At 54.2% G+C, this 24,233-nt stretch overlaps 2 protein-coding genes across 7 annotated transcripts in view; one reads left to right on the forward strand and one right to left on the reverse strand.

Moving 5' to 3' along the window:
• The window catches only part of CHURC1 (churchill domain containing 1), a 417,546-nt gene that overhangs the window by 24,974 nt on the left and 368,339 nt on the right, over positions 1 to 24,233 (forward strand). The window lies entirely within an intron of this gene.
• On the reverse strand, positions 205 to 23,819 carry RAB15 (RAB15, member RAS oncogene family). Of its 6 annotated transcripts, XM_060620054.3 has the most exons (8): positions 23,242 to 23,809; positions 10,818 to 10,960; positions 6,559 to 6,619; positions 5,737 to 5,797; positions 5,158 to 5,235; positions 4,393 to 4,482; positions 3,112 to 3,177; positions 1,028 to 2,927 (listed from the first exon to the last, which is right to left on the reverse strand). In XM_060620054.3, exons 2-8 carry the CDS (start codon positions 10,936 to 10,938, stop codon positions 2,769 to 2,771), a joined length of 636 nt encoding a protein of 211 aa, XP_060476037.1. In that variant the 5' UTR covers positions 10,939 to 10,960; positions 23,242 to 23,809; the 3' UTR covers positions 1,028 to 2,768. The 6 variants fall into 6 exon arrangements, with proteins under 6 accessions (XP_078304262.1, XP_060476037.1, XP_060476036.1 ...); XM_078448136.2 differs by lacking the exon at positions 5,158 to 5,235 and having other exon boundaries at positions 205 to 2,927; positions 23,242 to 23,819; XM_060620053.3 differs by lacking the exon at positions 10,818 to 10,960 and having other exon boundaries at positions 23,242 to 23,490.

A 24,233-nucleotide genomic window follows, 5' to 3' on the forward strand; every position in this document is an offset into this window, starting at 1 on the left:
GCGGGTATGGCTGGGCTCCCCGGCAGGTGGCATCAGGAAAGGTACAATAAGGAAGATGACGGTCTGCTGCTTCCATTGTCATTCTACTACTGTTGCTTTATACGGTTCTGGAGCCTCTTTTACTGGCACTGCCTCTCCCTCTCCCCCTTATCTGACAGGGTCAGGTGAAAACTACTCCCGGGGACTCATACAGGCAGCCATACCTCTGGTTTGAAATATTCTTTATTTTGTAAACATCTGTGTTTAAAATAGATGAACCCTGCTCACAAGTCATATATTGGTTCTGAGACACAGTACACAAAGTTCACCCGTCACAGGGAGATGGTGGGGGCTCTGGAGCAGGTGGAAATGCCTGGGGCTGGGCTGAATCTCAAGACAGCAGATGCAGAGGTGGTAAGTAAACAGGCAGAAGTACCTGTGCAAAACTCTGGGCCTGATGCCAGATCCCAGGCCACCTCTTGGACTGGAGAAGTTTAGGGGTGAGATGCCGACTCCAATTCCTTGTGAGCAAAGCTGCACCCTAAAAGTTCAACCCTCTGGCTCCCATACCTCTCCCCAGCTGTGGCCCTTGGGGATGGGGCTCATCAGTTCATAGAATCTCCACCCTATGCTTTCCCTTCCAGAACCCCTAGTGTACAGTAAAAATATAGTCCCTCTGTCCCAAGGGGGCTAGGAGAGAAAGGCAATGGTGCTCTGCCTGATCCTCAGGGAAAGCTGCAATAATGATCCAGGTTGGAGCCAGTGCCCTGAAGTCCCTGGCAGAGGGCACACTGTGGGTTGGCATAACCATCTCCCTGCCCCCAGTGTGATGCTGTGTCTAACACCTGAGGAGTCAGTCCTCAAGAAAGCATCCCAGCCATAGTCAGGACTTCATCCTAAAGAGTCTTTATCTAAATTTCTCATCAGCTAACAATTTATAACTATTCCTGCCCTCCTTTTCCTTCCACTACGGTTAACCTATCCCTGTCCCTACATCCTGAGCTACCCTCTCCTACTCTGATAAGAGTCAGAAGGAAAGGTTTGGTCATTTCTTCCCCACTTTTTTTTTTTTGGGGGGGGGGGAGGCATAAGGAAGTGGGGCTCTTAATCCTTCACCTGTGTGTGCCCTGAACTTTGGTCCTTAGTTGATGAATGTTCAGTGTTGTCTTAGCTCCAGCCCTAGCCATGTGATGCTGCTAATATGTAGCTTAAGAATAAACCTCCTCCTCGGGAAGGTGGGGAGGAACCCTACTAGGGCTGCTAACTGACTTGTTCCTTCTTTAAAGCACCTCCTTCAAGCCACTCTTGGGCCATGTGGGGTTAAAGGAACTTCTTCCTGAATGAAGAGCTCTGGAGGAGGGAGTCCACTTCCCTCCTCCTGTAGCCACAGTGCCGGTGGCTCCTGTTCCAGGAGCTAGAGGGGCAAGATGAGCACTTTGTCTGGAAGGCTGAAGAGAACAGCACCAAGCATTTCTACCCAGGGCCTCCTTTCTCTCTCCCCATGAAGTCACAGCTCTTCTCCCACAGACTTTGAGTCTCAGCAAAACCTTGAGAGCTGAAGGCTGGGTTGGGTGGTTATGTCCCCTCTTACTTGCCAGGGGGTTGCGGGGAAAGGCCCTTCTTACACAGAAAGGGAAGCCGGGGCCCAGGGAGCCCTGCTCCTGCCATATTCCCCTCTGGTGTGCACAATGCCGTCTCTGGCCTCCTCCCCCTTGCTTTAACCTGATATATAGGGGCTAGACCTTCATCTCCAGGCACTCCTCTTTCTGGGGGTGTGTGGTTTGCTTGTCAATATCGCTGGCCCCCCGCTTTCCTTGCCCCTGCAGTGCCCTGAGGCCTCGGTGCATGTCTTTAAATTCAGGAGCCCAGGTGGGGAGAAACTGCGTACAAGGGGCACGGGAGGTAGAGAACGGAGGTGACTTTTTATCCCTGCCTCCCCACAACATTTTGTTTTCTTCTCTGAAGCACCTGCTTCTGAGCTCACTTCCCCCAAGAGGCAGGTGGGCAGGCGGCCAAGCAAGGCCCAAGCTGGGGGGTGGGGGGGGCAGGCAGGGAAAGGTGGGACAGCCCCAGTCTTGAGGACCACCAGGTTGGCGTCTCCTTCCTGCCTTGATGTACATTTCCCCAGACCATTGGTGAGGCAGGCCCATGGCATGAGAAGCGATGGTGGGGAGGGAAGATAGGAAGAAGTACCCTGTAGGCTTTGGCCCCTTCACAAAGCAGGGGGGGTTCTCCCAGAAGAAGAATATGGAACATCCCCATGAGCCTGAGTCCATTCCCTTGGACAGGGTTAGGGAGAAAGGAAAGAAAGAAGCTGCACCAGCAGCCACACAGGAGGACATACAGGGAAAGAGGTGTGAGGGGCTTTGATACAAAACACACTGGAGGGGAAGGGGACAAGAAAGAGAAGTGGGAGGAAGAGAGAAAAAGCAGAGAGGAGGCAAGATGCACTGAGAAAGAAGGGGCCTTAAAGTGGCCTTACTCCAGACTGGGCCACTGTCCGGGGAGCTCGGGGCGGTGAGACAGTGCCCGTAGCGTACTGGGGGCTCATAGCAGGCCCGTGGCAGGGAAACAGGCTGAAGGGAGCCACTCCAGGCTGGAGGGGCTGGGGGCAGAGGCTGCTCAAAGATGACAGCGGGGCTGCTCTCAGGGCCAGGCAGGGGAGTAGCAGCTACTGGTATTCCACAGGGTCACCCGAGTGAGAGGAGAAGCAGGGCAAAGCCCGGACTCCCTGTCTGCCACAGGCCTCCTGAGGGGAGGGGGATTGGCGGCTGCTCCACGCAGGACCCTCAGCACCAGCAGGTTTTGGAAGAGTTCGCTGGGCCCTCAGGTTTGCCCTCATCCTCCTCCAGCTCGGCCAATGCCAACTCATTGCTGGCACGTGTCCGGAGACCATCCAGCTCCTTCCTGTGGGCCTGCAGCACCAGCTCTGTCAACCGCGTGAAAGACTGGGAAACCAAGGGTCACAGGTTAGTCGGGCTCCTCCTCCTCTTCCCCAGGCAGCCCTGTAACTGTCCCAGGGGCGGGGGCTCCTCTGACCCGGGCTCCCGTCCTGTCCGCTGCCTCCTCTCGTCTCCCCACTCTACTGGACTCAGCCCAAGAGGCAGGGTAGCTGGGCTTCGGAGCGCTCACCTCTTTAATGTTGAGGTTGGTGCAGGCACTTGTTTCATAGAAGTCCATGCCGTACTCTTTAGCCAGCTGCAAGAAAAGAACATTCCTGAAAGGGAGTCAGTAAGGGAAGGGAGGTGCCCACAGCACCTGGCACATACTTCTGCCATTGCCCTCATAGCCCCTGCTGTGTCGTGACAATTTCTCACAGTAGGTCGCTTCTCAGACCAACCGGGAGCTCCTTCTAAGACACAGGCTAGCGGAGCATGGAGACGTTCCACAAACACCCTCCCGCACTCCCCACCCACCTCCATGCAGACACACCCCTGCCCCCGGTGCACACAGCTCATACGTCAGGAGATAAATATATCAAAATCTTGGGCAAGATGTCAAATTAATAAAAAACACGGGCTTTGGGATCAAACAGACCCAGACTTAGACACCAGCGCTGCCGCTCAGCAGCTGTACGACTGTGGACAAATATATCTCTAAGCCCAGCTCTGCCATCTGTTAAAGAGGGGAGAGGGTGTCTCTCAACCAAAGTCACGGAATGACTAAAAGGGGTCATGCGTCTCAAAGCACTTGCTTAGCGCTGGCCACGCATACAGTGTTCGATAAATACTGCTCTAGGAGGATTTGCTTCTACTTTCAGATTTTTCAACGACCACGTGTTATTTTTGCATACCAAAAGATCCATTTTCTCTTAAGCGCTATGGACGCAAAGAGGGAGAGAAAAGCTCTGGAGGCCCTTGGAGCAGGTAGATGACTCTCGTCTCCGTGGTATCCATCCTTCTGTGCTCTGGGAGGGCGGTCTCCCCTGGAACCACCTTCCTGACCTCTCTGCCCCATGGCTTCTCTCTGACCGTGGGCCCTGCATTCCCTCATTTTCCTTCCTACTCCTTTCCAATAGAAGGACGGGGTGGGATGCCTTTCCAACAGAAGGATGGGGTGGGATGCATGGTAGCCATGCCTGGATGCTGCTGGAGAAGCCAGCGACCTGAAGCCCTTCCTCACCATGAACATTGGGATGATCTCTTTAGCAGAGGGTAATCCTGCTCTGGGGCACTTAGAGGTGGACAGTCTTTGTTTTTGGATGGTCTTTGTTTCAGGGTGGACCCCAAATCAGTCCTGAAGGGCAGAAAGCAAATTCTCAAGGATGGCAACTCCCCTAGTGCCTTAGGGAACTTTGGAAAGTGCCAGGGTGCCTGATGACAGGCACAGAATCTTGGGTCCCAGCCCTCAGGACTGGCCCCGGAAGGCGGCAGAAGACCCAAGGGATGGGTTCGGCCAGCTCGCTCCACTTACCTGCTGCCCTTGCTCTCTTCCCACCTGCCGCTTCTGCTCTTCATCGGCCTTATTCCCTATGAGGATCTTCTGGACACCTTCCGGTGCATACTAGGGACAAAGGACAAGCAGAACTGCCAGTGAGTGCTGCCTTTCCCTCCTATCTCCCCACCCTACAGTCTCTTGGCCTCTATACCAGCACCAAGCTGAAGAGCCCTAGGGACAGAGCAGGCTGATGGGGTGCAGGTGCAAGGATTCCCCAAGTGCCACGGCCGACCCCGGGGGTCCCGGAGGGCTGTTATGGGGACAGCTTAGAGTAGGAGGCACTCTGACTACTACTGGTGCTTCCTGGAGTTGGACAACTGGTATCTGAACTGGCAAGGGCATTGCACTTAAGTCCAGCCCCTCATTCTACTGATGAAGAACTGGGGACTCAGAGAGTTCAAATGGCTTGCCCGAGGCTCCAGAGCCAGGACTAGAACCCCAGTCTCACGATTTCAGGAAGGAAGCTGGTCACAGGGTAGGCTTTGGCCTAACTCATTTCCAAGGACGAAACAGCCATGGAGTCCTGGCTGGGCACAGAGCATGGATGGCATGGCAGCTTGGGCTCCTTCCCCATTTCTTACTCACCCAGAGGTCTTCATCCAGGGCCGTGGAAGGCAAGGTTTCCTGGGGGTGTTTGCTCACCAACCCTGAGAGCCTCGGCCCTTCCCATCTGGCCCTCGCTCTGCCTTCCCCTCTGAGGTGCCCCTCCCCCGCCCCCAACGATGAGGCAGCATCTCCTACCTCATCCACATCACTGACCCACTTCATGATGTGCTGGTAAGAGCGCTCGCTGCTAATGTCGTAGACTAAAAATATCCCCTGAGAGAGAGAGAAGGAGAGAGAAATGGGGGAGGTAGATGCACACAGAGACCGTGCACAGTCATGGGGCCAGAAGCAGGTGTGGTACCTTAAATGCTGGGTCCCACTCTCCCTTCTCCCTGCTTAGCATACTGAGGATCCCTCAGCACCCAGAAACTTCTCCTTCTCTCTCATACCCCGAAAGCTATTGCACCTTAGGCCTATCACGGAACTCTCTGAGGTGGGAAGGAACCAAATATCCTGACTGGGGTCTTCGGCCCAGGGTGGAGGGTGGAAGCTGGGGATGACGGTGGGGGACTTGCCTGTAGTGTGTGGTCAGAGAATAACTAATAATTGAATGAATGATCAATGAATAATCGCAAGACTGCCTGAGACTGCCCTTGCCAGCAGGCGATCTGAGGGCCCTATTTTGGGAGTCAGTGACATAAATATCTCAAACACCCAGAGTGGGGAGTGTGGATGGCAGCGTCCCACCTCCAAACCCTGAAAATGGTGGCTCACCTGGGCCCGTCGATAGTACTGCTTTGTGATGGTCTGATATCTCTCCTGCCCCGCTGTGTCCCTGTAGTAGAAAGCCAGTCCCTCAGAGGAGCAGGGACCATGGAACCAGAGGGGGAAGGGAGGAACAGGAGCTGGGAGACCCTGTGCCCTTGCAGGAAAAACTGGGGAGCTACAGGGTGAAGTATCAGAGGAGCTTGGATCCCCAAGGGGGTCTGAGCATATCTGACCCTGCGGGAGAGAGGCCTGATTATCTGGTGCTGACAGGGCTGATGGGGTCTTGTCAACTACAGCTACGCCAGGAGCGTCAAACATAACTGGGCCTTGGACAACTCTGTAGAATTTGGCCGTTGTGTTCAGACAGGGTGGACACATGTACCCTTCTCAACCTGGAGGCAGCTCCAAAGGCTGGCAAAGGCCAGGCTTGCAGGAGCGTCAGGCCAGAGAGCCACAGCGGCCCCCTGTGGCTACTGGTGGGAACTGCACCATGCTAGATGGAGCTCTCTCCCCAGGGTCCCAGGTAGCCCTCCCTCCTACCACACTGCAGCATGGCCCAAGGGCAAAGCCTTTTTGGAAAACAAAGCCACACTGGTTAGTTTGCCAATTCCTTCTAATTCCTGCCCCTTGGTGACTTGTGGCCAATCTCATAAGGTTTCTTAAGAAAAAGAGATTAAGGCTCCTAGGAGCAAGAGATGGGCTTTGCGACATCTGCTTCTCTCCACAGAAGAGGTGGCCAGTTATCCCAGATGCAGCCTTGGGATTTCTACACATGGCAGTGGAAGCCTGGGGCTCTCCTCCCGCATCTCCTCCCCCTACTCAACTCACCAAATCTGTATCCGCACTTTGATGCCATCTACCTCTATGGTCTTCATCTTAAAATCCACGCCTGGGAAAGGAAGAGAGCAAGGAAGTTACGAAGGGTACCACTGAGACCTGAATGGTAAAGGCCCAGGGCACTCACACTGGAAGGGATTTCCTATGGCTTAATTTGGCAGAAAGGTGGCATGAAATGAGGAGGGACTTCCTGAACCAAAAATTGACCAGGGCTGAGAAAGTATCCAGGGCTTTGAATGGAGCTTCCCTTCCTCCTTGACATGAGAGTTGCCATGGGTAAAGGGGTGAGGCAGTGCAGGAGGAGGCAGAGTGAGTATGGGGGAGTCCACTCCATCGCTGCCTCGCTCAGCCCCCAAATGTGTCTCGCTCTCCTCAGTATGAAGTCTTCCTATTTATCCTTCTGGAGAGAACTGCAGGTATTTACTTATCCTCCCTGGAACTCTAATGCCTAGGAATAGCAACCCACCTAATTTGCCTCTTATTTTTTTTTCTTCCTCTGCCTAATTTTTTTAATCTTTATTTACTTTTGAGAGAGAGAGAGAGAGAGAGAGAGCATGAACAGGGGAGGGGCAGAGAGAGAGAAAGGGAGACACAGAATCCGAAGCAAGCTCCAGGTCCTGAGTTGTCAGCACAGAGCTCGATGCCAGGCTTGAACCCATGAACCTCAAGATCATGACCTGAGCTGAAGTCGGATGCTTAACCTACTGAGCCACCCAGGTGCCCCTCTCTGCTTATTAATAACCAGGAGGGAATGTGGCGCTGTCACAAATGTGGGGAAGGCATACAGACCCTGGAGAGAGAGGACTGTGTATACAGCCCTCGGCACCTAGCAAAGTCCCACCAAGGCCTGGTGGATCTGATGTTGACTAGCCCCACTTACTGGAGGAGGCATTGTTGTTTACTTCTTTATTTAGAAGGAGCATGGGCTTTGAAGTCAGGCCTGAGCTTGAATCCTGACTCTGGCCACTTAACTCATAGCTATGACTTTGGACACCTTTCTTCTCTGAGCCTCCATTTCCTCATCAGTAAAATAGCGACATTCCCAGTCATCTCAGAAGGTGGCTGAGAAGACCAGATGAGACACGGTGCCTGGCACCTGGCAGCTATTCAATTGACTACAGTTATCATCATAACCTGGTACAGTCCTGATCCATAATGGGTGCTTGTAAATGACTACCAGTGACCAGGGGAAGAGGCAGTGCCACAGCATGTCACTGGGGGAGGGAGGGGAGGACAAACAGGGTTCTCAGGCTCATCTGCCCAAGGGCTTGAGGAGCTAAGCTGCCACAAGACACAGGAAACAAGGCATTTGGCAAACCAGCCCAAGGCAGAAACATTTGGGGACACTTGCAGGAGTCAGCAGCACCAGCACACAGGCTTGAGTCTGAGAGATGACAGGGATGAGGGAGACGTTTTTATCACCATGCTTCTTCCCAGCCCTAACTGTGCCCGGTGATTCAAGAGCTGTATCTAGTAGGTTAATTAAGCTTAAGTCTTTGTGTGCTCCCTGGAGACAGGTCAGGAATGGGCACCATTAACCAGTTTTCCGATGGAGAACACGGTAAAGGCAGAGTTCCAGAGGGACAGCAGTCACCAAAGACACAGCCCCAAAGACCCGAGAGGTACCAGAGTCCCCAACACCGCCGCTATTCCCCCTCGGCATTACTTCTTAACCAATGGGAATGTTTCTCCCCTCCTCCAGCCTGTCCCCAGGCTTCCACGAACACAGGCAGATTACATTCAGGCCCTTCCCTCTCACCATCGAGGCCAATCATCATTTAACTAGAGGGGAGAAAAAGATCCAGAATGGACAGCCCAAACTGAATCAAGTTGGTCAGACGTGAATCATTTTCCGCCTGCCCAAGCTGATTCATATCTATTGAGCTGTACTTTTCCAAATGGGCAATGTCTGGCAGCCATTCTTCCAAGTGTGCTGAGAAAGCGAGGGTGGAGGGCACCTGGCCTCGGTGGGGGCAGTGGCATGCCACGCCTCCCCAGACAAACAGTTGTCAAGAATTTGCTTCTCGCCATCCCTGGCATGGAAGGGAATCAGGAAATTCTTGCTCTTTCATGGTGTAGTGCCTACTTCGCAGGAGGACCGTCAATTTTGTTCATTTTACAATCAAACCAGCTCATGCTAGTCCAGCAAGCCTGGCCAAGGACAGTGCCTTGTGCAAAGTGGTCACAAGGTACCAGAGAGGGAGAGAGAAGGGAACTTACTATGTGCCCTTGCCCTGCACAGTGCTAGGTGCAGACAGAGTGGTAAAAAAAAAGACAAATGGTCTCTAACCTTACAGAGCTTAGTGGAAAGGAAACAAAGGCCCGGAGAGGTAAGATAAATAGCCCAAGGTCAGCACAGCAGGTGGTAGAAATTGGCAGGCCTGTTTGATGTCAGAGCCCTGACTACCCCTAGCACTCTTCTCGGGGAACGAGAGTTGTGTACTGACTAAACACAGAGGACTTAACTGTACCGTACTGGTTTCTCTGTAGGTCCTTGAGCTGTGGGTCCCCGGCTCAGCCGGGCAGGAGGACACTGTGTGAGAATGTGAGCAGCTGTTAGAAGAGGCAGCACTGACACGAAGACGCAGCTATCCTGGGAGTGAGCCCTGGGCTTGGATTCCTTCTCCAGCTTCCCTCACTTCTTAGCTGCATGGCCAGGGACCGAGGCTGAGGAGTGCTGGGGGCCCACAGCATCCCTACCCCCATCGTCTCACAACCTAGGTCCTCCTGACCACCCAGTAAGATTTGTGGAGTTCAGAGAAGCGAAATGCTTCAATTTTGGCTATTCATATGCACTAAGGAAGAAACAGGAAGTCTAGTCCTTTTGAGGGATCTTCCTCACTCACCCACCCGCCCCTTTTTATTTTTATTTTTTTAATTTAAAGAAGATGAACTGCTCAGTGATCTTCTAGTGGAATTTATTCTTTCTACTCTCTCTGGTCCCATAGCCTGGACCTCCCACTGTGTCCACCCTCCAATCATCCCCTGGCCTGCCATGACGGTGCCCATGCGTGGCCCCTCCACCCCGTGTGGCTACTGGTTTTCTCTGCTGCTGAGCACTGCGGGGCACTCAAACCACTGGCTTTGTTGGGTCACTCACAGACCTCTGCTTTCCCACCTTAGCGGGGCCCTCATAGCTGCTCGGCACCCGTTTATACGGAGGTGGGTTCACCCATCACTTGCCTGGCAGCCACTGTCCCTTCGCGGAAGGCTTCAGCCCCCTAGCCCCCCCTCCTTGGTGCCATGCACTCCACAGAACTTCTTCTCCACTCTCCAGGGGCAAGATGAATGCTGCCTTATGAAGCCATTCCTGAGGCCTACCTCATTTCTTCAGAGTGTGCCTCTGTTCTATCTTCCTTGGGGAAAGAGTCCTCTGTCCTTCCCAAGCCTCGCCTCTCAGCTCCTCATCAGCCCCCTCTGGGTGCTCATCCTAACAGTTTGGCCCCTCTTTGCTGATCTCCAAACTCTATGTGGAGGAGAAATACTCTCCATCCACCTCCATCCCCTGTGTGTCCTCATTCCGGGTCCTCTAGGGCAGCACGTCTCAAACTCTAAGGTGCACGCAGATCACGTGGGGATTGTGTTAAAATGCAGACTCTGATTCGGTAGCTGTGAGGTGAGGCCCGAGATGCTGGATTAAACTTCCAAGTGAGGCCGACGCTATTGGCCCATGGATCACACTTTCGAAAGCCGGCTTCTAGACAGTGGTTCTCAAGGTGTGGTCCCCAGACCCGTAGCATCGGCATCAGCTGGGACTTGTTGGAAAATGCAAATTCTTGAGTTCCACCTCAGATCTGTGGAATCAGAAACTCTGTGGGTGGGGGCCCTCGAATCTGTAGTTCAACAAGCTCTCCAGGTGTTCTCACACATCCTGAAGTTTGAGATTTGGACTAACGCTTTGCACCTGAAGGGTCAGGTGAGGCAGCACGGGTGTTCTCCCATTCTCCAGGTGTGCTTTGTAGGTGCTCAGCCTTAGAATCACCTGGGGTGTTTTTTTTTTTTTTTTTTTTTTTTTTAAATGCCATTACCTTGACTTGTCTAGACCCACTGAATGAGACTCAGCAAGGCCCGGAAACGTATATTTTTAACTGGGTAATGGGTGATTTTTAGAGGAAAGTTTGAGCTATGATATAGTGAAAGAGCTATCCACTAGTGTTGGAATCAGAAAGACTTGGGTCTAAATCCTGATTCTGGCACTGGCTGTGTGACTTTGGGCAACTTTCTATTTCTCTGAGCTTCAGTTTTCTTACCTGTAGAATGACAATACCACTGGCCTCCTAAGAGCTGTTGTGGGATACGAATTAGGCAGTGGATGTGAAGCACGTGCACATAGTAGGAGGTCGTGCGCATAGTAGGAGGTCGTTCTCTCATCCCTCTGCAGAATAACAGCTTCCTGGAGAGCAGCCAGGAAAACAAACCCAGAGAGCCTTTGGTGTGGAAACGGTTACATGGTCTAGTCCCTTACTACCCCATTGCCCTTGCTAATCCAGGGGCCAGCGGCATCAACATCATCAGGGAGCTTATCAGAAATGCAATTCTCCAGGTGCACCCAGACCTGCTAAATTTTAGACACACTAAAGTTTGACAACCACTGTCTAGCCCATCTCTAGGCAGAGCCACACCCAAGGCTCATAATGACACTTATGATCATTGCACACCCATTAGCTAGGGAATCCAGAGCCCTTAATTCTCGTGCCAGCCCTGAGAGGCAGGTAAGAGCGGTGATTACTACCATAGGCACAGAGTAGCCACATAACGTCCTCATGCTCCCACACCCTGTGGCTGAGCCAGAACCGGAAAACTGGCCTCCTAACACCCACCCACTGCTCCCTTGACCAGTGGCTGCAGAATCGTACTGCCTTTTCTGTCACACCCTGGCATGCCCCCCGTACCTGTTCTATTATGAGGCATCTAGAAGTGAGGCCCTGGGCACTCGTGGAGCAAGCCCGCCCAAACCTATTTTCAGGACACCCCTGTTCCTTGACGCGGTTGAGGACTGCGCTAAGCCCAGATGCATCACCCTGCACGGTGCCACATCACTGTCCCTACAGGAGAGCCGGCTTCCTTTCCCAGGCCCAGGGAACGCTGTAGTGTGAAGAAACAAGCACACCGCCTCCACGCAGCTCCGGCAGATGTTCTTGGGAACACCGGGAGCCCCGGACGAGAAAGTCAGGGAGATGGGGGCCCTCTGCCAACCAAGTGCCTAAAGCACGAGGTGAAGCTCATCATTCTTATTCAGCATCTCAGAGATGCCAGTCGTGGTGGCTGCCACACCCAGCATCCCTTTCCGGCCAGAACCACCCAGCCCAAAGCCTCTGCAGGGACGCAGGGCTGGGTGCAGTGTGCTCTCTGTGGACAAGCAGTTCCTAACCGGACCAGAGGTGGGTGTCTGACCAAAGGAGGCCCATCGGTGGGCTTGCTGGTGACCCCCAAGGTGACCTGGCCAACAGCGACAAGGGAATCTGGCTAAGCCGATCAAACCAGCCCCCTCCAGATGGTGCAGATAGGATTGGTCAGTTGGCAACTAGAGGAACACGAGGCAGATGTGCAGAGAAGCAGAGATGCCTCGAGACAGAGCACACTGGCCAGAGTGGGGGCTGGGGTGCTGGATCCTGGCACAGACCCCGCCTTCCAGCCCACGGGAACCCTCAGAGCACATCCCCCTTTCCTAGCGAAGCCTGAAAGCGCCCCTGCCCCCAAGGCAAGCAGGCAAGATGTTTCAACAATAGGGCCAGGAGGAAAACGCCCCCCAAATTCCGTGCTTGTTGCTGCTTATTTTTTGTCTTCCAGCCCCAACTAGATGCAAAGTACCTAAGGGGAAGACAGTATATTCTGCATTTGACAATAAATTGTTTGTTTTTAAAATCTCTCTGCCTCCACTCCAGCAGAGTGCCGGACATAAAGTAGTAATTCCATGAGTGGCATCCTCCTGCCCCAGGGAGCATGAGGAGGATGGGCGCCTGTGGCTCAAGAGCAGGGACGTGTGTCCTGCCATGTGCATGCGTCACGGACATTGGCAAGAAAAGCTCCTCAGCTAAGTGACTGCCGCCTAGGACCGTGGACAGTGTTGCCCTCACTACATCGATGGCCTCTGGCTCTTCCTGCTGTGTCCCTGTCTGAACAGCCTCTGCTTCTCCAGCAGCAACCCTCAGAGACTGTCAGGCCACACCCGGAGCCCTGGAGCACAGTGACAGGGCTGCTGTCAGAGAACAGGAGGAGGGGCAAAGCTGGCCTCTGAGTACTGGGGGCTGGGATAGGACTGAGGGACAGGACAGGGGAGATGGTTCACCATGGGTGGTGAACTGCTAGACCGGGGGCGGCGAGCTTACTGCCCCCTCGGTCTAGCAGTGAGGGGCCATGAAGACTGTGGAAAGAAGGGAACGGGGCACATTCAGGGGAAAGAACACTCCTTCCCATAACCACCTGCCTCCAAAGAGATCGCTGGGAAGCTCAGAGGAAGGGAGGAACAGGGGCGTGGTCAGTCAGAATACATTGGTGTGGTCAGAGTTTGGTTCCGATCCTGCCTTTCCCACTCATTACCTGTGTGTTCTCAGGAAAGCTTCTTAATCTCTCTATGCTGTTTCTTCACCTGCAAAACGGGAATGACAATCCCTCGTGTCAGAGAGTTTCTGTGATTATTGTGAGAGAAGGTGTAAAGCCAGTAACACAGGGCCTGACCCATAGAGTTTTATGAATGTTAGCTGTAGAAGCTATCAGTTCCCTAGGGAATGAGGAGAGCATGGAGCCCAGGGGCACAGTGTGGGGAACAGAAGGAGCTCTGGGCTCATGTTGGGAGAGGAAGGAGAGTGGGGCAGGAGGTGGGACAAGGGGCCAGCACTAAGCCACAGTGTTCCAACAAAAAGAGAAAATGCCACCCACCACGGAGCCCGGATGGCTCCCGAGTCTACCTACCACCTAAATTCTGGCAAAGTCAGGAGGTGTGCGTGTTGGCAGGCCAGCACCTCATGGGTTAACATCAGGTGCCAGCCTACCTGCCTGCCAAGGGCCACATGTTTCAAGTGGAAATAAGGCGCTTCTGGATGCCAAATGTTATCACTGTGATCAACCACAGCCCAAAAGACCCGCAGCGTGACTTGAGCCTTTTCATTAGCAATGAGATGCCACAACAGGAACAACTTAATACACCTGAAACCCAAGGCAGACACCCAATCCCTGGAGCCAGGGTGGCTCCAGTTACCAAGCCCAAGGCTCAGGAAGGCCCCCAGCCCCTCCTCGACAGGAAACCAGCATGTGCTGGACATGTGGAGCTCACGGGGCTGTGGCAGGAGGTCACCTCCAAAGAGGTCACCCTGAACAACCCCAAAACAAGCTTTAGGGAAAGGCAGACCCTGCGGGGGCGGGAAGGGGGTGATGGCTGCCTGACTTTGCCACTCCAGACAAGGCATCAGAATAATCCCCATCTGAACACCCCCTTCTCTCAGCAACAGAGAAGACCCGTAATAGCAAGAGACCAATGACGCCATCTTCCCCCTGAGTGACACGTAAGGGGACAAATGGGGAGAATGATACAGAAGGTGACCTAAGAGACAAATCTCAAGAGAAGAGTCAAGACAAAGGCTCTTGGCACACCAATGTCACACCAGGTGGGTGAGGGGAGTGGGGAGAGCATCTTTGCCCCAAACCTGCCACTTGCTGCGTTCTCCTTCCTTCCCTCTAGGGACACAGCCTCGCTGTCTGCTGGACCACACGCCACCACCTGACTTCCTCCTCTTACCCAATTGCAGACTGATGGTCCCTCATGCTGGCCTCATCCTGGGGAGGTGCACCAGGCTCTCTGGGCAAATGCATTACTCAGCATTTGCACTGTCTTACTCTGGGAGGGATGGGAAGCAGAAATAAAAGAGGCAGCCCTGGTCTTTGGCAGTCAGAATCCTGATCCTCTAACTCCAAGGCCATGTTTTAACCTCCAGGACATTGAGTCAGTGGCTCTGATTCAGATGCCACCTGCAAGAAAGTCTGCAGATTTTAGAATGATACTCTATCCCTCCTTTCTTTTCAAAGACATGAACAAACGTGCACACACACACACACACACACACACACACACACACTCCCTCAATGTAATCGGAGGTGATATGGGGACCAGAACAACTCTAAAGGCTACCACCTTCACATCAAATCTTGAAGGACCGATCTTCAGAAACCCAGGGCCCAGAACCCCAGGGGCCGTCATCGTGTAGAAGTGCTTCCCAGTCGAACACAGGGTCCCACAAGGCTGGGAAGGGATGCATGTTCCCAGTGCCTGAGCCCTAGGAACTCTCTATTCCAGAGCCCCCAGCAGTGAGATGGCCCTGGAAGGTCGCTCCAGCAGCCATTTGACACCCCCAGTGACTCTGAGTGACAGGCAATACTGACCTCAGTCGAAGATCCCAATCTCTCGTCTCTGTATTCACCAAGGAGGACCCCGCTCACGCTTCCTTGCTCCCTGCTATGTCTGAGCTCCCCCCCAGGACACGTATCTGAGCGGAAAAGCTAGGCGCTGCTGGAAGCAGCTCACCCCTTGCAGAATTCTCCCCCTCTTCTCTCAGTCCCAGACACACATGCAGCATAGTGAGTTTCCCATTGTATGAGTCCCAAGACACCAATACTACTTACAACTTCCCTCCGGAAGAAAATGCATGCATGCATTCATTTATGCATTCACTCAAACAAACGGCTATTGAATGCCTACTATGTGCCAGGAGCTAGGTACTAGAAGACACAGCAGTGAATGATACAGATAAATCCTTGTCTTCAGGAAGCTTCTATTCTAGGGAGGAAGAACAGATAATAAGGAAGCCAACTAATAAATACTTTCAGAGTGATGTTAAGAGGCAGGAGCAGAATAATGGAGCACAGAGTGAGGAGACCCATGTGCAGGCTGCTTTAGATTGGCTGGTCAGTGAAGACTTTTTTTTTTTTTTAATGTTTATTTACTTTTTGAGAGGGAGAGAAAGAGAGACAGAGTGTGAGTGGGGGAAGGGCAGAGAGAGAGGGGGACGCAGAATCCCAAGCAGGCTCCAGGCTCCGAGCTATTAGTACAGAGCCCGACGCGGGGCTCAAACTCAGACTGTGAGATCATGACCTGGACCAAAGTCAGATGTTTAACCGACTGAGCCACCCAGGTGCTCCTCAGTGAAGACCTTTTAAAGCAAGTGACATTTGAGCTGACCCCTGTGTGACAAGAGACCAACACAACAGAGATCTGAGGGACCGGGGGCCCCAGGCAGGTACACACTTCAGTCAAAATAGAAGTTCCTCAGAAGAGAAAATGAAGAGGGAGCCCCATTATTATTTCCTTTGTTATAAAGGGGGAAACACAGCAAGGCCGTTCCCTGCTCTGGGATCTCATGGGGACCCAGCCTCACATGTACACCTGTGTGCACATGCACATAGGATCTAACCTGAAGAATGTACCAAGAAACTTCTCAAACGCTAACAAGGCCAACTTGGGGACTCCTCACCCCACTTTATGATGAGATCTCTATACTGAATGGCTCATGTGTGTAAAGTCCACTGCTCCTGTGCACATGGTAGGGGCACTGAGCAGGTGCTCGAGACACAGCAGTTCCCTAGCCCTTGCCCTTCCCGCTGCCATGTGCACAAACCTACATAGGGCCTCTGTGACATGAGCTGTGTGCTCCAGCCAACCCTGTCCTGCTCCCCTCTGGCAGACCCCTGACCTGGCCTTGCCTCCCAGAGCCTGCTGCTGAATGGTCAGTGGGCACAGCTGAGGTAGCCAATATCTGCCAGGCTACTGAGCACTCACCCCTCCGCCCTCCTGAGCCTCTTCCTAGGCAGGGCCATGTTGACGGGCAGCAGAAGGTTCCCAGAGAAAAAAACGGGGGCTGGGAGCCTCAGGAGCAAACATCTTACAGGGGCCAAGGCCTCCAGATGTGTCTGCCTTCACACAGAGCCAGCGAAGGAAACTCCTAGCAAGGATGTGGTGGAACTGAAGTTGGTACGATCATGGTCTGGCCACCACCAGTGAGCTCAGCCAGGCAGAAGAGTAGAAGCCCCACGTGAGGTGTTTTCCACAGCACCTCCTCCCCCACCCCTGGCCCCCTGGGGAACCCTACTTAGTCTTGAAGAAACCACTCAAATGTCACTTCTTCTGTGAAGCCTTTACCAACCAACTCAGGAGGAATTTATCACCTGTGATTCCAAAGCATTTTGACATGGCTTTTGCATACTGCTTGTCTGTTTGGATGCCTGACTTCCCAACTGTCTGTACTCTGAGCTCCCAGAGGGCAGCACAGCATCTTATTCATTTCATATTCTCATTGCCTGGCAGAAAGCAGATATAATAATACATATTAGTCAACAAAACTGAATACAGGAGAGAAAAAAATGAACGTGTGGGTGAGTAAATAAATGAGTGAATGAATGAAGTTCGGTACATTCCAGGAGATAAGATCAGCGAGAACAAGTTTTAATCAGGGCAAAGCAATCAGGGAACAACCCACATTTGGAAGCCAACTGTCAGCCTTCTCTGTAGATTATGGGGCCCCAGTCACAGTTCTCAGGAAATCTATTATCAAAATAGTAATGTGAGGGCAACCCTTAGATCTCACTCTCAAAGGTCCCCCAGCCAGACTCCTCAATCCTCACCCCTGACAGTTCCCCAGAGGGTCACGACAAGGAGGCAGACTTGGCCAACAGCAGGGGCATGAACATGGTTCCATCCCGGAGCCCTCGGTGGGTGGGGGAGGCACAGGTCTGGCTCACTGGAGACAGCCAACCCTTGGCGGGCTGTGCAAGGGTCTTCTGGGATAAGCCAACTGCAGAAGAGGTGTTTCAAGTCTGGGCGGCCTGCACTCAAGATGTGGGCCATCGCTTTTCTCGGGGCCTCAGTTTCCCCTGTTGTAAAACAGGAGGCTGATGATTAATCCTCTCCTCCTCAGTGGGAGGAATTAAATGTCCAGGAAGCTTTGTGCCTCCCACCCCCGACAAAGCACACTGCCCAGGCAGGAGAGCCAACAAGAGGTCAGAGGCCTGTGCAGAAAATTGGCAGTTTTACAGGGAAACAGGCACAAATATTAGATTACAGAAGAAGGCACTCTGAGAAGAACTGGCAATCAGGATAGAAGGGTAATGGCCAAATATCGACTTTCATGCTACACAGCTCATCACCAAGCTGTCTGGGGAGCGGGGTAGGACGGAGGAGAAGAGGAGGAGGGGGAGGGGGCAGGAACCAGGGCCCTCAAAGCTGGGGGTGGTTCTGCAGAGCCGGCAAGGTGGCACAGATGTGCAGAGCAGCTGAAAGGAAAGCCTCTGAGGGTTTCAGAGCTGTTCTCAGGGATCACATTCTTGGGGGACGGGGTGTGTGGAATGGGGGCCTGAGGCAGGGTGATACCAGGCAGAGGCCCAAGCCTTGAGGCAGAGCCCTTCTGCTGTCCTCTCAGGCCACCTGTCTCCTGACCTCCCCACCTCCCCACCTCCTTCCTCACCAACTCACTCTTCCTTCCCAGAGCCTGGAGCTGCTGGGGCAAGGGGTGGGGGTGGGGGGGCGGGGGCTGGCATGGAAGCAGCGATGAAACCCAGAGCCTACTCCTGTGACCCCAGGGAATGAGCCGAGGCCCTGTCTCCTGTTTGTTCACTGCTGTATCCCCAGCCCCTCACAGGCACCTAGTGTTCAGTCAACAGTGCCCAAACCCCTGAATGCGTGAGTGGCAAAGAGGATGGCCTCAAAGCACATTACTGGCAGCATATTAATCTTGACAACTTTCTCATGAGCTAGGAATAACAAATAATAAGAATAATAATGGTAATAATCATATAATCAGCCACCATTTTATTGTCGGCTCTGCCAAGTGCTTTAGATCCATTAGCCTCTGTAATCTTCACAATGACCTTTAAGAAAGATTCTGTTACTCTCTTCAATTCACAGATGTGGAGACTAAGGAAAAAGATGTGGAATAAGTGTCTGAAGGTGGCAGAACCTAGCAAGGCCATGGGGACGCTCATGCCTGTCAGAGTTCTTTCTGTTCGGCCCTGGGCTGCTCTCCCCTTCCTGCCCTCCCTGCAGTGAGGCACACAGACACACCCCAGCCCTCCCCGGTCCCTACAGGTCCAGGCTCCTTGTGGTGTGGGGACCCCTGAGTGCCCAAGCAACTGTCCCATGTTTGTTAGGTTCCATGCCCCTGCACCGCCCCCCCCCTCCCCCACCATGTCTTCCCCAGCCCTCTCCCTCCCCTTCAGTCACCCACAGCCCTGGCCCCAGGCAGCCCAAGCCAGTTCAAACCGAACTTCCAAGAAAGGGGATCCTGCAGCAGTCAAGCCCGCCTGAGGAATCAGCCCTGAGGCCACAGCGGTGGGTGGTTCAACCAGTCAAACTGGAAAATCACGGGGCAGCCACCTTGGAACCCAGGTGGCCTTTAAAACAAAAAGGTCCAGAGACCATGTGACCCATGTACTTGGGGAAGACCAAGGGTGGGAGGCGGAAAACCAAACAGAAGGCCCGCCCCTTCAGCTTGATTAGTGGCTTACACGGCACTCCCGGCCACCAATGCAGAAAGGAACCCAAGGGCCCCACCACACGTAGGTGTCATGTAGGAGATGATACCGGCTCCCTGCCTGGGCGGGCAGCACCGACCACATGAGGCCCTTTCAGAAGTTGCCAGTTGACTGGTTCAAAGGACTCTCCACTCCTGGAGGGAAAGGAGGGCAGGAGATGGTGTGCGGTTTGGCAGGAGTGTCACAGGAAGGGAGTCTGGCAGAGAGAAGGAGCTGGGAGGGCCCCTCGCTGGCACCACCCACCACCGCCCCTGACTGGTTTCCTTGCTGCAGGTCTCAACTCTCTCTCCCAGCCAGTATCCCGAGGGCCCTTTTCACCATGTCATTCCCTGGCTCAGACACCTCTGCCACTGTGAAGGCCCAAGCCCCACCTCCTCAGCCAGGCCCTCAGTACTCTCTGCCCTCATTCATCCATTCATTCAACATTTACAAAGTTCCAGTCTGGCCCTGTACTAGGACCACGAAAATAAAGAGGAATGAGATTTGGTTTCACCTTCAAGGCACTTAAAGTATGGTCTGGGAGACAGGAAAATAAACGGAGGAATGTTGTCACTCTTCCCCTAAAAATTCCCTTCGGTTCCAGCCAGACTGCCCAGAATCCCATGAACACCCACTGAATTCCCACCTCTGTCGTCTCTACTCCATCTGCTCCTTCCTCTCCAGGAACTGAAAAGCAGCCCACGCTGCAAGGGCTGGCCTCAGCCTCCCTCCTTCTAGAGCCTTCCCTGCAGCTTCTAGTCAAGCAGGGCCTCTTCATCTGGCCTCCTCTAGCACCTCTGTAATAGTGGTAGCACTCACGGTCCCCTCACCAGCCACTGCCTGTCTCCTGTACCCTCGCATCGATATTTAGTTGCTGATAATGCCCGCAAGACCTTGGTTAACAGTAACAATGATCATAACTGATCCCTGACATTTGACGAGTGCTTCATCAAGTGCTTCCAGATTTCATTGTGGCCAGACCTCTTTTTGCCTGTGTGCTGTCTCCCCAGCTAGGTTCCGGGCTTCTGTGGGCAGGAAAAGGTGGACTGAACAGGTCTCTAAAATGCCTGGCATGGTGCTTTGTAGTGAATCCTTAATTAATTAGTTTAACAGGTGAGGACACAGTAGAGGACATTAAGGCATCAGCTGTGCACTGGTACACGACCCCCATCTGGGTGGGCACAGCTGCACGGGAAAGGGAAAGGCTTGCTCGGGGCACACATCCAGCTCAAGGCCACCTGCTGACTAGAAAGAAGAAGGGCCTCCCTGGGAGGTCTCTTCACTGCTCCCTGGCAGGCCCTTCTCTGGAATGTCAGTCAGGCTGACAGTAAATGGCATAAACAGTAAATCACAAAAGTGCCAGCCTAGGTGATATTCACACGATCCAAGAATCTGAACTCTGTCTTGGCAATAATTGGTGAAATCCCTCATTTTCCCCATTCACAAAAGTAGCTCTGCAAAAGGTGCCTAGATCAAGGTCCAGCATGGTATGAGAATGTGTCTCAGACAAGGAGCAGTGGGAGAGAAGTGATGATGTGTATTCTTCACCTTGGAGCCTCCAGCACTGATCCCAGCTACAGGACACACGCATTTTTTCTGAATGGACAAATTACTGAATATGATTTGGTAGTACCCATTTTCTTGGCTCCTTAATTTGTCTCCTGGCTGCCCTTTCCAATTCCATGGGAAACTTTCTGTATCACTGAAGGGAAAGCTTTTCTTGACCATCCAACTCTCTCCCTAAGTCTTAGTTAATGCTGAAAAAACATGCCCAAGACGATGTAGAATCTCACAAGTGCCTAGGTTAGCTTCAAAAAGAATGCCCAGTGGGCAGATTTTAAAAGACTGGTGTGAAGAAAGACAGGTTTCTTTCTTTTCCAGGGAATCCAAACTCCTAAACAGTCCACTGCATCCTGGCAAAAGGTAGACCCAACCCTCAGAAGCAAAGAGAGAACCTGCTCGGGTTTTAGGTCAATACACCAAGGGCCTTGAGGAGGTGGCGTGGGGAGTGTGCCACAGAGAGACTCCCACTCGGTTTGCTGATTCATCTCTGCCTCCAAAGTGGTTGGCCCCAGGGGGACCGTGAGCAAGTCCCTGTGACCTGTGTGGGGAAACTGCACATTTGTCTATCTAGCAGGAAGGAGGTGTCTAAGAAGGGAGAAGACGAGGTGGAAGAGACATGAGAAGGGCTGCTGATTAGCCATGTGGGGGCAAGGGACTTAAGGAAAACATAAGCCTTAGAAGGGTCACCTTCTGAAACATCAGTTCCCTCATTTCCCACGTGTCTGTGGGAAAGGGGGACACGTCTCCTAGGGGAGGCTAGCTCCCCTAACAACACTGAGCAGGAGCCCAAGAGCTTCTGAATGGGGTGGGTGAATAAAGTGCTCCAGGGAAAAACATAGGCCACTCCTAGGACTTGAAATGTGGCCAGGACACAGGGTGCAAACTACTGCTCATCAGGCAAAGTCTGGGGACCGCCCCCCAGCAGCCCACAGCCCTCTGAAATAGCTCAGCAGCTCCTGGCACCAACTCCATCTAAAAAATAGCCACGGGAAGTTTCTTTAAGTGCTAACCTCCTGCCTTTTGTCCCCAAGCCTGCAACCTGTCCCCATATCCCATCACGTTCCTCAGCCCCTCCCTTGCTCACTCCCAGGCCTTTCCCCAATGCCTCCTCTGCCCTGAGCCTTCCCTAGAGGCATGCAGCCCTCCCTTGGCTTCCAGTACCCCGCCCATCCCTCTGAGATATCTCTCATCCCAGCAGTGGCCCAGCCCACGCTCCAGAACTCTTAGGAGCCTGCCTCACAGCCCCCGAGAAAGAAGGATGTTATCTGTTCCCTCACCCTAGGTCCCTTGAAGATAGTGAAGCAAAGAGAGGATGAGACCCTGCGAGCTCAAGGACAATGACAACAGTAACACCTAGCATCACCTGTGTCCAAGTTTGTGCTAAGTGCTCTTACAAACATGATCTCATTCAACCCTTACAACACCTCAGGAGGTAGGGACCGTTATCACTCCCATTCTACAGATAAGAAGCACCAAGCTCAGAAGCTTAAGTGGTATTCAAGGTCACATTGTCCCAAAGTGAGGTCTCCAGGTCCATGTGACAACAAAGCCGGCCTCTTCACCACAAGGCTCTGTGCCTCCTGGCTCTACCTGCTCCCTCCTCTCTCCCGGCAAGGAACGTGTGTTGGGAGGGTCGGGGTGGAAGCTTCAAGTGAGAGCTGAGTGCTGGGGCCCTCTCCCACGGAAGGGGGGAAAGCTGCTAGCTGTGGTGGAATTGCCTCAACTCAGACCTCCCAGAGGAGAGGCCCCTCAAGGCCCAAGGCGCAGAAACTCCCTCAGAGGGGAGGCCACTCCCTCCCTCCCAGAACAGTCGTCTCTGGGAAGCCACCAGGTCTTGTCCCTCTAAGCACAGGATCTGGCACTGCCAGATCAGAGATGTACTGTAAGGTGGGTCCTGCCAGCCATGTGATCCCCAGGTGTGGACCAGTAATCCTGACATTCTTCTCCTCCTCGGCCTCCTTCAAAACATATCTTCATCCAAACGTTTTTCTGGAGCTGGCTAAAAAGTGCCCCTTCCACACGCAAACACGCTCACCGAACGAACGTACGCCCTCCTCCAGGTGTCCCACCTTGTGGCTTACCTTCACAACTGTGCTCTGGAAACTCAATCCCTTTGGCCCCTCCCTTCCTCCTGTCTTCCCCGCCAGGCTCCACATTGGGTCGCCCCTGAACGGAGGGTACCCAGTGACTCAGTGACGCGGCTCCCCACCCTGAACCCCTCTTCCGGAGCACAGGCTTTACTTCCCCTCCCCCTCTCCACCTGCGGGTGTGGGGAAGTCATTTCAGTGGCTGCGATTCTCGCTGCCCCAGCTCGGGGTCCCCAGGCCTACACTCGCCCCGGTGGTCTCGGCTCCGATGAGAAGGCTCCCTAGCGCAAGGCTGGAGAACCTATCCCTAATCACGGGCAACAGCAGGGACGCCCTCACCTCCAGGACCCGAGGCTCAAGTCCCCAGGCGGTGGCCCTTCACCGGGATCTCTCCCCTGGTCCTGGCCTCCCGCGCCAACGCCTCTAGCCGGGGAGGCGGCCAGTTCTCCCGGGCTGGGGCAGGGGGCCGCCCGGCCCAGCGGCGGCGGTGGGGAGGGTGGCCTCCCCCACTCCGGCCACCGCCCCTTACCGATGGTGGAGATGTGCGAGGAGTGGAACTCGTTGTCGGTGAAGCGGCACAGCAGGCAGGTCTTGCCCACCCCGGAGTCCCCGATCAGCAGCAACCGGAACAGCACATCGTACTGCTTCGCCATGGCTGGGGCCGGCGCGGGCCGGGGGCTGCGGGCGGGCGGCGGGCTCAGCCCCGCTCGGCCGCTGCCATCGCGGCGCGCGCCCGCCCGGGGACGGCCGCGGGCGGCGAGGAGGAAGCCGGGCCGGCCCCCGCGCCGGCCTTGCCCGCTCGCTCCGGGCCGGGGAGCGCTGCGCGGCGGGAGCGCGGGTGGGAGGAGAGAACGACGGCGGCCCCCGCCCGCCCCTTCCCCTGCGCCGCCGTCGCCGCCCGCGTCTCGGGAGAGGGGGCGGGGAGCGCGCGCCGGAGCGCGGCGACCCCGCGGCTGGGGCGGGCGGGGGCGGGCGGGGGCGAGGCGGGCGCGCTCCTCCGCCGGAGGGTGCGCGGCCGGGGCTGCAGCCCAGCCCCGTCCCACCCACGGTAAACAGTGGGACCCGAGGGAAACAGTGCGGCTGTTCTAAATGCGGGAGTTGGGGTGAGCTCCCACCCAGCCCACCTCTACCAAACTCGGCTTCCGAGTATCATCACTTCTCCCCAAATCCCATCCCGAATCTGGCCCCGCTAACCCCAACCCCGGTACCCCACCCCTTCCCGGGTCGGGGGAGGGGGGAGCAGAGTTGGCCTCTGCTTGGCCTCTGCTTGGCCTCGCCCCGGGTCTGAAGGCCTCGATCAGGGTCTGCATTCAAACACCCGTCTATTCTTGAAGGCACCGTCTCCAGGAACACTCGACCGTGTTGCCAGAATTCTGTGTCTGACATCTGGCTTCCCCGTAACCCTGTGTGATTGTGCCCTCCCGCCCCCAACCCCTCACCCCAGTTTTAATTTAAACGAGTAAAGATTTCTGCTGACCTTCTTCACTAGGAAGAGAAGATAGATGATCATAAAAACATTTC

This window comes from Panthera onca, chromosome B3 (genome assembly GCF_046562875.1).
Source record: "Panthera onca isolate mPanOnc1 chromosome B3, mPanOnc1 haplotype 2, whole genome shotgun sequence".
NCBI lineage: Eukaryota > Metazoa > Chordata > Mammalia > Carnivora > Felidae > Panthera > Panthera onca.

What these genes read in the sequence shown, in the direction of transcription:
- RAB15 (XM_060620053.3), bottom strand. Translation starts at nt 23,365, where the DNA reads ATGGCGAAGCAGTACGATGTGCTGTTCCGGTTGCTGCTGATCGGGGAC. An exon ending in CTCGCACATCTCCACCATCG is followed by an intron (nt 6,620 to 23,241) that starts GTAAGGGGCGGT and finishes TTCCTTTCCCAG; the next exon opens with GCGTGGATTTTAAGATGAAG. An exon ending in AAAGTGCGGATACAGATTTG is followed by an intron (nt 5,798 to 6,558) that starts GTGAGTTGAGTA and finishes TTTCTACTACAG; the next exon opens with GGACACAGCGGGGCAGGAGA.